The 15,119-nt window shown below is 42.3% G+C and overlaps 2 protein-coding genes across 3 annotated transcripts in view; one reads left to right on the top strand and one right to left on the bottom strand.

Annotated features, from left to right (window-relative positions):
* LOC308397966 (uncharacterized protein) overlaps positions 1-8,607 on the bottom strand; it is a 71,851-nt gene extending 63,244 nt beyond the window's left edge. The window contains exons 1-2 of one of the 2 annotated variants that reach the window (XM_080884296.1): positions 8,471-8,607; positions 1,889-2,144 (exon numbers count right to left, since the gene is read on the bottom strand). In XM_080884296.1, coding sequence (XP_080740422.1) covers positions 1,889-1,895 — 7 coding nt within the window. In that variant the 5' untranslated portion in view covers positions 1,896-2,144; positions 8,471-8,607. The remainder of the gene's footprint in view (positions 1-1,888; positions 2,145-8,470) is intronic. The other variant, XM_080884297.1, reaches the window with a different exon arrangement.
* col25a1 (collagen type XXV alpha 1 chain) overlaps positions 1-15,119 on the top strand; it is a 157,925-nt gene that overhangs the window by 54,373 nt on the left and 88,433 nt on the right. The gene's annotated exons all lie outside the window — the stretch shown is intronic.

Consider the following 15,119-nt stretch of genomic DNA (forward strand, 5'->3'; position numbering starts at 1 on the left):
AGGTCAAGCTGTGCTGTACAGGAACGAAAATGTGGCTCCTTGGTTGCAGTAAGTGAATACCAGAGCCTTAAAGTAAGAAAATGTGACAAGCAAGTATTCATGCTGTATTGCTCTTATTTTTTTACAGCACTTTTAAGTTCTGAGTCCTTTTTTTTAAATATACCTTTTGTCTTAGAATTAATGACTGATATAAATGCACTTTACTCGTTTTTATAACTTGAAAATGCAGCTGTTAAAATCACATAAATGTTATCAGCCATGCAAGGGGCCAAATCTAGGTGGATATGAATGGAATAAACAGATGTGGCAGGAAAAAATGGAATTGCTTCTTCCTTTTCCTCATGCTTCGCCTCTCCAGATGTATTGAAAGGCAGACAAAAGGCACTGATCCATCACAAAACAATAATGAAACACGCACTGTGCACATAGACATAAGTTAGGAAGTGTTTGTCGCATTCATTCTTTTCCGTGCTGATGAAGTTCACAATCCCAAATTTAACTCTAAAAAGTAGCTCTTTCCACAAGTGCTCACTTGATCATGCTTAGCATTTCAACTGCCTGCTATATTCCCGTTTCCTCCCACTGTCCGTATGATGCAGAGCTACTCGAGACTATTTCCTTAATGATCTGCAAACTACCCTGAATTTAAAGTAGACACTCGCGTAATCTCTGGGCCAGAGACTGAGTGCTCAAGGGCAATCCGCGCTCCAGCAGTGCTGCCCGTCGATAATTTCCCAATCCCCTTCTCACTTTGCAAAGTAAACACACGTCTGCTCTCCAATTAACTACTACAGTTCCTCGAGTGTTATTGGTGTGTGGGTAAGCGGGGGCCTACAGTTATTCGGTGCACTTCAGAGTCAGCTCCCAGCCCATATAAACAGTAGAACAACTTTTTCCCCCCTGCAATTATCACGATGGACCCGTGAGCAAATTAGGACATTTCTCACTGTAGGAAAACTGACCTTTAGAGGGGGGGGTTGACTTGTGAGCTTCCAAACATGTTTGCAGAACATCTAATACGTTTTTGATGGAAGGAGTAACGAATAATCTGTGCTTACTCTGCTACCCAGTGCAAACAGACACGCCGCTACGTCTTAATTCATTATGCCACTCGTGTGGTGCAAAAGCGTTGTTGCTCCACAACAACCCACATAGTCCATATCATAGTGAAAAGCCTTTTGTTGCATTGGTGGAGAAAGTGGTGGTGCTGTAAAAAGCTGCTCTTTTGTTCTGATTCAAAGAACAACGCTGTGAGGCTTTTTGTCAGACTGTAAAAAGTAAAATAAAATAAAAGCGCCAACACGCAGTCAGCAGTAAGTGGGAAGCGGATGCTTGTGTAACTGGTTCTCTTCATGCAGGGGTGAGTTCTTCTGCGCTGTCACCAGCTGAGGGTAAGCAAAGTAGACGGCGCAGGTTGGACAGGTAACGTGAAATAGCTCGAGTAGCGCAGCTCTTCAGGAAAAGGAAAAGTGAGAGGCAGCAGGTGGTTGTAATTAGCAAATTAGTTTGGGTTTTTGAAGGGAAACAGTCATTAATGCGGTGCTTTGTCAGAGCTGTTTCCTCTTCCTTCCCGCTGCCACTACAGGGCTCTCTTCAGATTTATAGCCCCGCTATTTGTTTTTCTTCCCCCTCTGTTTCTCCTGTCAGATACAGTCACGAAAACACAAAGTCAGCCGCATTATTGTGGTGCTTTCAGCATCACCATGGCGCACTTTAGTTAATTGTCACGTTTGATAGTTTTGGGCTAATTTGTTAAAATTAAAGCCTTACTTCCTTCCATTTAAAAATACATTTGTGGTTCTTTAAATGTCACAAATCTTCTTGCATTCTCTTATTTCCTCTATTTTTTTCATTGTGAGGAAGGAAAAGGGCTGAATGTGCCACTTACCTTCCATTTAATTCATTTTCTCTTCCCTCCACGCACCCGTCATCATGTCATCACCAGTATCCTCCTTGCAGCAGGAGACCATAGTTTTTCTCTCTCTTCAATCAGCATCCCCCTCTCTTAGCCTCTTGTTTACCCAAACTCCTTCTTTCTGGAGGCTGCCATGGCTTGGTAATGATTTTTCCCCTCTTAGCCCTCTCCCCTCAAATCCCCCTTCTCCCGTATGTTGTGGGTGGCAGGCTCAGGGAACCCTTTCCTCCTAACATAGTAAACAAACAAACAATTAGTGCCACAATAAGCATTTACCAAACAAATTTGGGGATTTGTTTACCTTCAATACATCCCATCCCTTTTTCTTTATTTAGTGTTTATTTTATGAAATGAAAAGTATCAAGTTAGAAAGTATTTTTTTCTTAAATTTACCCCAAAATAATAACTGTAATTTGTAACATGTGCATAGCGATGAACAAAGACAACTGTGTTCCCTCTCCTGTGCCGACTTGCCAGTCATCTCTGTTAAAGGTTGCCTCATTTCCCCTTATTATTCTGTATTAGTAATTTTGATGAAAGGCAGGCGTCGCTGCTCAGAATGTGAGAAAACATCTTTGGTGGTTTTCCCTCACTGTAATCGATACACATGCCTGGATTTAATCACGCTTGCTCTATCGGCGTTAACACGGCAACCCTTAATTGGCTTCCTGCGCTAGACGGCAAAGTCTTAATCTTTGCTGGCAATCACACTTTTGCCAGATATTATTTAAGTGACGTCTAACATACAGTTACACTTGGGATCAACTGAAAAGGTGTCGCTTTGATGTCTAATTTTATTTCTAATCTGTGTTTAAAACCCATCTGTGGCTGCTGCGCTGATGAAAAAAAGCATCAAGCTAACTAAATATGGTCCAACAGTCATGCCTTTTAAAAAGGAGCCATTTGGTTGAAGAGTTAAAGAAGAAAAGTGAAGGTTGTTACTGCTTCAATGAAACAACACGTGTCTCGTTTAATACAACAACAAGAAGCGCTCCAAGACCGCAAAGCTCTGCCAAGCCAGCTCACGCTCTGGACAGTGTGTACTTTTAAGGGACTAGTATTTGTTTTTGTGCGTATTTATTTTTTTCTTTGCCCTTCTTAAATGTTCTTCAGAAGGTTGTAGTGCAGTAAAAATCAGGGAAGCATGACAGCTGTTTACAGATGCATATATATTCTCACTTTGACTTTCAGATCAATCTATCGACCTTGAAGGTGAGGTCAAAGGTCAAATGTGACATGCTATTTTAAATGTTTACATATTGTGTACTTTCTGTATGTTGGCAACACACACCACCCGTATAGGAATCAAGCTTTTAAAGCTTTCTGTCAGTTTTCAACCAATAAATCATTAAGTTGACCTTGAAGTCCTCGGTGGATGCAAGACAAAATCCCCACTCTACACTCCTACAAAGTTTTATCAGAATTCATTCAAAACCTTTTAAACTATTGTGTTTACAAATTAAACACAAAAAAAGACAGAATTACGCGTGTGCTACCAAAAACATAACCTTCTTGGCAGAAGTAATGATCAATTTACATACACCCAGTCCAGGTAAGGCCCTTTCAGTCAAAACTGTCCTCCAGTGCTTGGGGATTAGAGTGGTGCAGTGGTAAGCATGAGTTGCTCCCAGCAAGGAGAGTCTGAATCGGCTGATTGACAGAGGTGTTGAGGAAAAACAGTCTTCTCTTCAATTTTTAAGTCAACTTAGCTGTAAAGGAGACATTTAGACATCTTCCCAAGAACCTGAAAGTTTATCTTTTCAACAGTTTTACTTTGGTGGGTTTATGATGAATTTACTGTCTCTGTTTTTTACAAAGTCAGAACATAGCCCGTCACATATGGCATCAAATTTAAAGTAAATACGTGCAGATGAGCACATCATGAGCCATCGTATCGATGAACACTCCTTATGTATCCAACTTGTGAGGCAATGTAGTATTTATTCGTGATGTGGCTACCTCTAACTATTCACTTACAGAATCTGGCTTCTGTAATGATGAAAAAGGCCTGCATCACTGCTGACATCACATCACATTCTTGTTCCCCTACCCGCAACCCCACTGGTGGTGCTTTGAGGACACTCAGCAGGATAATGGTGGTGTTTGTGCCACGCTCTCTGTTGCAGAGGTTCAGAGACTTCATTATCTGCTGCTCAGTTTCTAGTGGGAAAGGCAACGTGCATATCTTAAATTTCTGTCCTCAGTTGGATTTCTTTTGACATACAGTCTCAGTCACTGACAGAAACTACACGCAGGTCATGCAGTGCTGGTCACCTGGCTCGTCTGCTGCCTGCTGTAAGTTTAGGCATTACGATCCTTCATGATGTTTGTTTCAGCGATGGGGAAACTTGTGTTCATACTTAGCCGCAGCGTGCATTGGTTTTTGCATATTTTCCTATTGTGGTAACGCTGCTTTTGTTATGTGGGGGAGATTTTGTATTGCTGCAGTGTAAGCAAGTATGTTGGTCATAATAAGTTTCTCTATGTTCGCTTTATAGATGTAAACACAACTGCCTTTTTTTCAACAATACTGCCTTTTTAGAAATTATTGCTTGTCGGGGGCAAAAGATCGATTTTTCCCACAAAAATCATTTGGAAATATTTTGAGAATTTTCTCTGCTAGTCTTTGCTTCGTAGAACATCTTAATGGCTCAGCTTTCGTGGATTTCACTGCTGCACCTCATTGCTGTAGATTGTTGTGACGTTAATGTTCCTCACTTGATATTTTTCTCACACAGTGCTGACATATTTTAGCAGCATCTCAAGTGGAATATTGCAGTGAGATGTATCCATCTGTGTTCGCAAAAGAGAATATTACCTCCAGCAAACGTAGTTAATTAGCAAATGCCAACACATATTTAGGCCTCATCACACAGAGAGACCTAGAGAATGATGGGTAATCCTCTGGTAACCACTGGTCAATTGGTAAAAATGTGTATTCCCTGATCAGTGGTTGTGAGCAGTTGCTGTGTGATTAATTGCTAAAGCCCCATGCAGGTCAGTCTGCGTAGAGACCAGTCAGGAAACCTCTAGTAACCAGCAGTTGCTAGGGAAAAAGTTCACAAAGAGGTATACGGTGTGTCCTGTGATTGCTTTGATTGCTACAACATGGCAGCGGTTGCCTATAGTTTGCATGTAAGATGCCAACTTGTCTGCAAACACTTGCAGTTTGCTCTCCGTATTGCACTTTTGCTGCGGGACTCTTTTTGACCAATTTCACCTGGCAACAGCCAACAGCCCTAACCTCCTACAATTGGTTGTGAATTACTCATTTCAATCCCCGGGCTCTCTGTCCTGGTCATTGTGTCCTTGGGCAAGACACTTCACCTACTGGTGATGGCCAGAGGCGCCGATGGCGCGATATGGCAGCCTCGCTTCTGTCAGTCTGCCCCAGGGCAGCTGTGGCTACGACTGTAGCTGCCTCCATCAGTGTGAGAGTGAATGAATAGTGCTTTGGGTGTCTTGAAAAACGCTATATAAATGCAATCCCTTATTATCATTATTAAAACAGCAGTTTATGTTAATATACTCTTGCCTCAGTGAGCTGGTTGATGAAAACGTTTAGTGCCGATTTTGTGGAACAGGGGAAGTAAGATACCTCATCTCTACAACGCTCTAGAGGGGACATTCAGAGCTGCCTCATTTGCAGATTCATAACCATCAGAGTTATAGTGTACTCCCTTCGTATAATGTCACCCAAACATTTTGATCCCTTTGGTAGCATTGGAAAGGATGCTTGATTTGGCATGTTATTATGTCAGCCAGGAAAGCTCATGGCTTATCTCAGAAAAAGCCAAAGACAAAATACAGCAATTACCCTGGAGAATTGAAATGTCAAGGCAGGTTTAGCATTTCCAGCAATCGAAATTGGATTTGAGACACATCTCCAAACTTTAATAAAGTATTGAAGCTTGTACTGCATTTAAGTGTCTAAGCATATTAGAATGTTGCTTGTCTAAGAAGCTTTAAGTTTCTAAATGTCATTTGTGGTTGATAATCAAGACCTGGCCTTTATTTAGCCCATCTTAATGTGACTTAATGAACCTTGGTTTATAGGCATTATTCTGAATGACCTGATGAACTTTCAGAGTGGACCATCCATGATTTTCCTTACTTTCTGGCACATATTATAGTGGATCTATATATTAAACAGGGACAAAGGTTAAAATAAAGAGGTCAGCGTATTAATCATAAGTAATAAGTCAGTTTTTTTCTACTACTGGGATGCAGGGGATATCCTTACCAATGTTATTTCTGGCACAAAGGATGAACAGAGGAGCTAGACAAAGACTAGAATGAAAATTTTTGTGTGTGTGTGTGTGAAGGTAATTTGTACACCAACTTCTTTTTACTTAGTAATCAAATGTGTGGTTATGGTGGCTGAAAGGGGCCTAGAGAATAGAGATTAATTAATTTCTAAGGACTCTGGTTTTAATGGGACATCTTTTCTTGCTGTTTTATTGGGACATCTATAATTACCTTAGTAACCGCAGCAAGCAGTTCCATTAAATTTTGTCATGGTTCAAGAGCAGCTTGAGAAGAAAGGTACTCTTCACATCAAAAATGATAAGTCTGCTCCTGTCAGACTTTTAAGAGTTGGAGAAAAAGGCTTGAACTTTGAGAAATACAAGACATGGTCGACACTGTATAATGAAAAGATAAATCTTACATATATGGGAAAATATGTCTGCAGTAGCAAAAACCAGGCACATGAAGGTGGGTCGAAATTATCATCACATAAGCAACTAGCAAGCTTAAAGGTTTGAATCCACAATCCACCCTGTGCCTCTGAGAGACTTGAAACCAAGTGGAAACTCCCTTTTGCTTACATGCAGCTGTCACCACCTGCCAGGGAATTCAGAAAAGCAGAGTGGTGAAGTCAAAACAGCTCCTGACCTTGTCTGAAGCATCTAACCCTCACAGGTCTCCGGTGTACTACATTTTGCACCATGGGAAGCACCTGTCTCTGCGGCTTCCTCTTAATACACTCAGGATATCACCCATCACTGTTCAATTACCCTTAAAGGAGTCTTAAAAAGTAGCCCAGGAGCAGAGCGCTTGGGGAGGCTTCTCTCTGTCCATTTGGCATATGCTGAGCCATTAGTGACAAGACAGGAACAAGGCATTTTCAAGGAGGAAAATTTAGAGGGGAAAAGGAAATGTCTCTGGTATGGGAAATGTCATCTGCATGACATCTGCTTTTATGAAGTATCATTGGAGTCTTTGTGTCTCAAAAAGCATATTATTCAGAAATATAATGAGGCAACTTAAGACATTTCTCAGGTTTGGATTATATTCGAAGGTCAGATACCGTCTACCGTTGTTTTATATTTGTACCGAGATTTTTGAGCGCTGTAATTTGTACGCTGTCTGATAAAGTGCCCTTCAAAGAATAAGAAGAGCGTCCCAAAGGACTTGCCACTCTGCAGTGATAAAACACAGATCCGCTCACATCCCTTCCAGTCTCTCCACAGCAGCTCCAGAGCTCCTCTCTGTGTCGCTGGGGTGAGCATTGAGTAAAGACAGGTTGCCAAGGTTTGAGACTCATGTTAGGCTCTAAATTCCCACACCCTTCTTCTGCCTGCGCCTTCTTTTTTCCTTTGCATCATACGCCTGGCAGCGGCACAGCCTAAGCAGCGCCCATGATGTAACTCCAGCTACCCACTCCACAAATCACACACACACAGCGAGCAAAGGGGCTTTTCATACTGGGGGTGTACTCCTGCCCTCTGTGGTAAATTTTCACATGCGTAATGTCTTCTGGCAACGTCACGCTCATGTCCTACATCGTGTTAAGTGACAGGATAACAACTGAGCTGTTTACTGATTGTACAACAACTGAACAACTGTGCTATTGTGTAGGCTACACATTTACAGTTCCAGGGAGCAGCAGACAGACACTGAGGACTTTGGGATAAACGTATCCCTGCATCGGAGAGGCCTTAGGGCTGACTGCATAAACATTTCAATTCTTGTGCTGTCTGTTTTATCCATCAGGCTCTCTGGAAGCTAGCCAGTGATAATATATTACTGCTACTTTGTTGCTGATTGTAGATGTGAATATCAACAATACTCTGCTACGTGTGCCAGCAAATAAAAGTCTACAGCCAGCAGCTTTTTTAGCCGTGCTTGGAGTTAAGAATTCAAACAGCTAGACTGTGATCAAAATCTCAACTAGTCCCAGACTGCATCTTCTCATTTCCACACTCCAGTTTTTATAAACCAGACACACAGAGACGCGTTTTAGCTGCAGCTAGCTGCTATAGCTAGCTGTAGCCGCTGTGCTTTGTCGCTGAGTAGCATTTCTGTCAGGCAGACATGAGAGCAGCATCTTATCACATAAAATTCTTCAGGAAAATTCTCCTATGGCATGCCTTATGTCTGTATGGTTTATATTCAGAAGGGAAAAAAAGCTAGCTGGTTTCTATCCAGAGGATAAAAAAACAGCCTATCTTGGACCCGGTAATATATTGTTCATTTAATATGCACAGAGCAAGTGTGAAAACAAGTTACAGTTTTACTCACGGTTATAATGTGCTCCAAATGATTTCTTACCCTCGCACATGAACTTCCACAGGTCTCCACTTATTGCCTTACAGCCTCACGGTGATGACAGGACTTCAAGCAGATTTTGTTACCTTTGGAAAGAACTGGAACAGGAAAGAACAATTTCCCTCCATTTCCAGTCTTTTTGCAATCCTGAGCTAACCAGCTTCTGTTGGTAGCTTCGTGCTTGCCATAGGGACATAGGGGTGATAGCAAGCTTCTTGTTGAACTCTCAGCAGCGGAGCAAGTTATTTATTCCTGAGGTAAAACATAATATTAGGTCTTTTTTTTTTTTTTTTTTACCAGAATGAGGAATTTAGAATAAGTACAGTTTACCAATCAAAGTCATAGTAATGTTTAACACTACTGGAGTCTCCGTCTGTTGTATTTAATGATTTTGTGGGTATAACAATCCTATAAATGCACACTGGCAGCACAGTGAGGTAAAGTTTGGCAAAGGCCATCAGGGACCACTTATTAGCCTGGTCCAAGCCTAGTTATGCCCAGAAACGTCCATTGAAACAAAACTTATGTGGAAACCATTGTTACAGAATTATTGTAGTGTGGCTGTAAATAGTGTTTAAGGCTCATTATCACAGGGGCCTCCCTGGCAGAGCTTTGGCACAGGGGAGCCTGACAGGATGGGGTCTCTCCATCTGTAACTGGGGTATGGAAGGAAAGAAAAAAACCCAACAAGTGCTTCCACTGTGTACATGCATTAGAGAACTTTTCTCTTGGGTTGAGGCCAAACCTTGAAAAAGTTTCCCTAGCGTTGGAAACGGTAAAATCTTTAAATACGGTGGATCAAGCTGCAGGGAGGAGTGACATAGCAGTTATGGAGCAGAACGAGGCATATGGTGGATCAGCAGTAGTGGGAGTTCAAGACCAGTTTCCCCACAGGGTCAGGAAAGTGTGAGGTATTTTTGATGTACTTTTTTTTTAAGCGGTACGCTTTGATAATCTGGTAGTTCTATTAGAGGCACGAAGAACAAGTCATATGTTGGTGCTGTGCTTTTAACATGTGCCATCTTTGGTTACATGACCATGACATCTATTAGAGTATCTTGTCTGTTGTCTAACAAAAAAAATGCCGTTTTTTTAAAGGAATTAATTGGATTTTTTTTCTTATGTTGTGGCTTAAGAAATGGATTCAGCCTGCAGCGGCAGCATAGAAGAACATGCAGCTACTGCTCATGTTTGCTAATGTTAGCTGGAGGTGAAGAAGGGAATCTGAGACTGTGAAGTGTTGCTATCTGGATAGTTTGCTGAAAGTTTTCAGACTCAGCTTGGGGATTTTCTACCTGTCTGTTAGTTTAATCAGTTGACTGGGACTGTTTGTTTTTTTGTTTTTTTTTTAATCTGTGATTAATAACTCTGCTCTGACAAAAGCTCTCACAGACTTGACAACTCTGGCAGAGACAATTTTATTGGTTTGAGCAGAGTGGGTTGCCAGCCTCCAGTAAATAGCATGATTAGGCTGAAAGATAAAAACAAGATATGGCTGTGTTGTGAGGGTTTTCCAAAAAGTGATGTCTGCATCGATTCAGACAGCCTAAATTGTGACAAAAGCCGTACCTGAATCGATGCAGTGCTGTTGAATTTAAACCAGCCGTGCACGTGATTTGATGGATGCCCCTCTAGTGAACATGCTGAAGTTGTCAGGTTGTGTCCAAGTTCATCAAAATCAGTGCCTGTAAAGATGCCATTTACGTTAAAATGCTGTATTTTTGCAGTTAATCAGTATAATAATAATGGATTGGATTTATATAGCGCTTTTGAAGGCACCCAAAGCGATTTACAATGCCACTATTCATTCACACACTGGTGGAGGCAAGCTACGGTTGTAGCCACAGCTGCCCTGGGGCAGGCTGACAGAAGCGAGGCTGCCATATCACGCCATCAGCCCCTCTGGCTAACACCAGTAGGCGGTAGGGTAAAGTGTCTTGCCCAAGGACACAACAACCAGGACAGAGAGCCCGGGGATTGAACCGGCGACCTTCCGGTTACAGATACGCTTCCCAACCCCCTGAGCCACGGTCACCACACATACACAAAAAATTACAGTTATTAGTGTCAAAACTTTTTTTGATGGCTTGAACATTTAAAGTGTTGTTAATTTCAATCACTGAATAATATATACAGCTGGTGAACTACTCATTCAATTCTAGTTCTGCTTACATAATGCAACACCATCACAAACTGGTCTGTGTAAGTTTAAAAAAAATCAGAAATAAAATGTTAGTATGAAACAAAACAAGATATTTTATCAAATAATTACAATCCTGGATCGGAGAAGCAGTCTTCAAGTTAAACTCGATTAAAATTTCCATCACCTGTTTTTCATAACGCCCATCTGCAAATGTTCAGTGTTTACGTAAATCTCAACCGCCTTAGCATGCATAAAATGATCCACCAAAATTACTGCTTAGGGCCTCTGTTCAGGCACTTTCCCAGTAATGATTGATAAAGTGGAGTTCGTGGAAAATGCACGCTGCCAGAGTAGGTGTTACATGTACAGCGTTACATGCTCAAATTCAAATTTTATTTGTCACGTACACAGTCATACACAGTACGATATGTAGTGAAATGCTTGGACAACTGCTCGTGACCTAAAGAGAACAAAAAAGGAAAAGGCTATGAATAAGATAGGAAATAAATATGAAAAATTAAAAAGGGTAAATTTAACTAGGAAGGAATAAAATATAAATTAAGGTTAAAAATGAAATAACTGTACAACACAAATTAGAATGAAGGGTAAATTTAACTGGGAAGAATAAGATAAAGATAAATATATAAATTAAAGTTGAAAATAAAATAACTGTACAACAAAATACACAATACACAATATAGAACTATATAAGAATGTATGAAGAAATCTAAATATAAATAAATATATACACAATAACAGCAGCTGTACAAGTATTAACCGGAAATGAAGAATATAGTGACCAGTGTTGTGCAAAACCAAAGTCCAGAAAGTCCAGTGTGTGTGTAAGAACCATATGTGTGGGTCAGTACTGTGTGGTGGTGTGATTGAGAGACCGTATCGCCTGCGGGAAGAAGCTCCTCCTCAGTCTCTCTGTGTTGGTCTTCAGGGAGCGGAATCGCTTTCCTGACCTCAACAGAGAGAACAGTCTGTTGTTGGGATGGCTGAGGTCCTTCACGATCTTCCTGGCCTTGGTCCAGCACCGCCTGCTGTAGATTGAGTGCAGGTCAGGGAGCTCGGAGCGGATGGTGCGCTCAGCTGACCGCACAACCCTCTGTAGAGCTCGTCTGTCCTGCATGGTGCTGTTCCCGAACCAGGTTAAGATGTTTCCCGCCAGGATGCTCTCTATGGTGCACGAGTAAAAGTTCCTGAGCACCTTGGAGGGCAGTTGGAAGTCTCTCAAGCGTCTGAGGTGGTAGAGACGCTGTCGGGCCTTTTTCACCACGGTGTTGATGTGACAGGACCATGACAGGTCCTGCGTGATGTGAACTCCGAGGTATTTGAAGCTGTCCACTCTCTCCACTGGGCACTCGTTGATGACGGGGGTCTGGTAGTTCCTCTCCTGCTTAGTGCTGAAGTCCACTATCAGCTCCTTTGTCTTACTGACGTTTAGAAGGAGGTTGTTCCTCTGGCACCAGTTCTCCAGATTCCTAATCTCCTTCAGGTAGGCCGTCTCGTTGTTATCAGCGATCAGGCCCACCACGACGGTGTCGTCAGCAAACTTGATGATGGTGGTGGAGCTGGTAGTGGCCACACAGTCATATGTGTACAAAGAGTACAGCAGGGGGCTCAGAACACACCCCTGGGGGGCTCCAGTGCTGAGAGTGGTGGAGGCTGAGACATGTCCGCCCATCCTTACTGCCTGTGGTCTGCCAGTTAGGAAGTTGGAGATCCACTGACACATAGATGAGCTGAGTCCCAGATGCTCCAGCTTGGTGGTGAGTGTGGAGGGAATTATGGTGTTAAATGCAGAGCTGTAGTCTATGAAGAGCATTTTAACATAATTCCCCCTTCTAGTGTCCAAGTGAGTGAGTGATGTGTGGAGGAGATGAGAGATGGCATCGTCTGTGGAACGATTTGGACGGTAAGCGAACTGTAGTGGGTCCAGTGTGTCTGGTAGTGAAGAAATGATGAAGTCTCTGACCAGGCGTTCAAAGCACTTCATCACTACTGAGGTGAGGGCTACAGGGCGATAGTCATTGAGAGAAGCAGGGTGGGGTTTCTTCGGGACAGGAACAATGATGGACTCCTTGAAGCATGTGGGGATCACCGACTGAGATAAAGAGATGTTGAATATCTCAGTGAACACAGGAGCTAGCTGGTATGCGCAGTCTCTTAGGATACGACCTGGGATGCCGTCTGGTCCTGCTGCTTTCCTGGTGTTCACTCTCTTGAAGGCTCTCCTTACTTCATGCTCGGAGATGACGAGCACGTTTCCGGTGCTGGCAGTATCTTCCTGTCTGCAGCCGTTAGCGCCGCCAACACTAGCATGCTGTGAATTATGCTGCACATGCACATGACAACCCTGCCCATGCACAAGCCTCTCGCCGCGCATGACAGCCGCTGTGAGAACGGGGCATGTTGGAAGGCAGATAGATGGAGCACCCCTCGGTTTTTGAGGTTGATAGTTTTCAGAGAGAGTCGTCAAGGATGGCTTGGTGCTGAATTCGGAGCAGAACGTCTTCACACGCAGGCTTCGACTAATTGAACTCCTCTCTAGGAGTACAGTAACGCATCGCCTCTCCTTTCATGTGCTTCCAAAAGTGCAAGTTCTCATGGAACATAGGGAGCAATAAACAGCGTAACATGGAAAGTTTAATGTGAACAGTATGCTGCCACTTGAACGAGTAATTGACTTCAGCAGTCCTACAATCAGTGCCCTGTTTGCAGAAATCAAGCCCTGCTCTTTTCCCGTAACAGTGCCCAATATTAAGATGAAGCTTGGCTTTTCTCTCTTCATAAAACCAACTTAAAGGTAATGCAGTTTGATCTCAGTCAAACAATTCAGATTTTTCTTTTAGCAGACAGCACAAACAACAGCCAAAATGTATTTCCCCTTCTTTAAGTAACAAACATTAAGAAGGACCATCTGCTATCATTCCATCTCTGACAATTTGTGTGTCTGTAAGTGGAAAGTGTGTACGTATCCCATGTGTGGCCTTAGACGATGCTCAAACGGTCCCCAGCATTAAACGTGGAAACACGCACACATATGCTACAGCACTAGCTGTCTAATCCTGTTTTCATTAGCATTTAGAAATTGGAACAACGGGCGACTCAAAGAGATGCCACTTACATTTACTCGTCACTGTTTTTGGTCAGACGGCCAAATCTGATCTCCACCCAAAAGAAGTTTCCTCAGTGTCATTATCTCTAGCCCAGTTCTGTCTTGTTATGAAGCAACCAAGAAGCTTTGTAGTTTGATTAAACAGAAACTTTGTGAAAGGTGACATTCAGTGCTCTATAGTCATGAGAGTCTTATTTAGAGGGAAAATAATGAACCAGTGCATTAAAAATGCAGCCGCAGTAGAAAAAGACTTGCTTTGGTGTTCATTTTCTACATGGCAGCTCGTTATGCCACGAAGGTAATCCATAACAGAATGCCTTTTTGGGTCCTTCTGGAAACACAAGCTCTAAATAAAAAGAGGTTTTTATCACTGCCTCACACAACACATTGTATTCTGAAGGTTACCGTTTGGCTTGGGTAAATGGGTGGGTAATGGGTGGCCTGAAAATAGCATCCAGGTCTTCTCGTAAGCACCGCTCCTTTTTTCGTGTTTATCTAATAACAATCTGGACCCCTTTAGTTTTGGCTTTGCTTATTAGTTTGTTTATTAGTTTGTTTGCCATTGACTGGCACCGAGTGCCTCCTCAAATCTCTTTCATAAATACCTCTCATACTGTGCTCAGGGTATTTGGTTTGGTGTGCAATTTCCGTGCTGCCAAGGTTAAGCGAGCAGGACTAATTGAATCTTCTCGGATGTCTTCTTATGATTTATGAAAGAACAGAGTAGATTCAAAGGTTTGATCTGCTATAATCTCTCTCATTGCGGCCGCTGAGAGAGGAGGTGGTTGTTCAGCTTAATTTAAGACGTCTGCAAATTTCTCATAACCCCTTTGATTCTACACGTGCTGCATGGCTAATTGTTCTGTACCACTGCCAGATAGACCCTTTGTCACTACTTAAGAGATAACTTGTTAGGAATACTTTAGACAAAAGTCAGCTTAACGAGAATAGGTCTGTGTTTTTCTATTTCCACCAGTCAGCTGAGGTGGAGGTTGTTTTTTTAGTACTGCTTGTGTGTTTGTCAGCAGGATGGCACAAAAACTGCCAAATTTCCAGAAACATGGCGAAGAGATGGAGGATGGGGAAAAAAAGGAGAACCTAGGTATTTCTTTTGTGGATAGGGTGTACTGTGCAAACATCTTGAGCTACCCATCATTTTTTAAATAAAAGTGATAAATAGGTGTAGTAATTAAAATGTGGGAAAAAACTTTACATCTAAGTAGAGCATTTAATTCAAAAACTAAAGATAAAAACACCTCAAAAGACCATCGTCTACCAGCTGGAAGGTCAATGGATTAAAGCCCGGTTCCGCCTTTCCATGTTTCAAAGCATCTCTGGGCAAGATACTGAGCCCCGTGTTGACCCCCAATGCATCTTGCAGAGTG

This window comes from Rhamphochromis sp. 'chilingali' (genome assembly GCF_963969265.1).
Source record: "Rhamphochromis sp. 'chilingali' genome assembly, chromosome: 1".
In the NCBI taxonomy this organism is placed as follows: Eukaryota; Metazoa; Chordata; class Actinopteri; order Cichliformes; family Cichlidae; genus Rhamphochromis; species Rhamphochromis sp. 'chilingali'.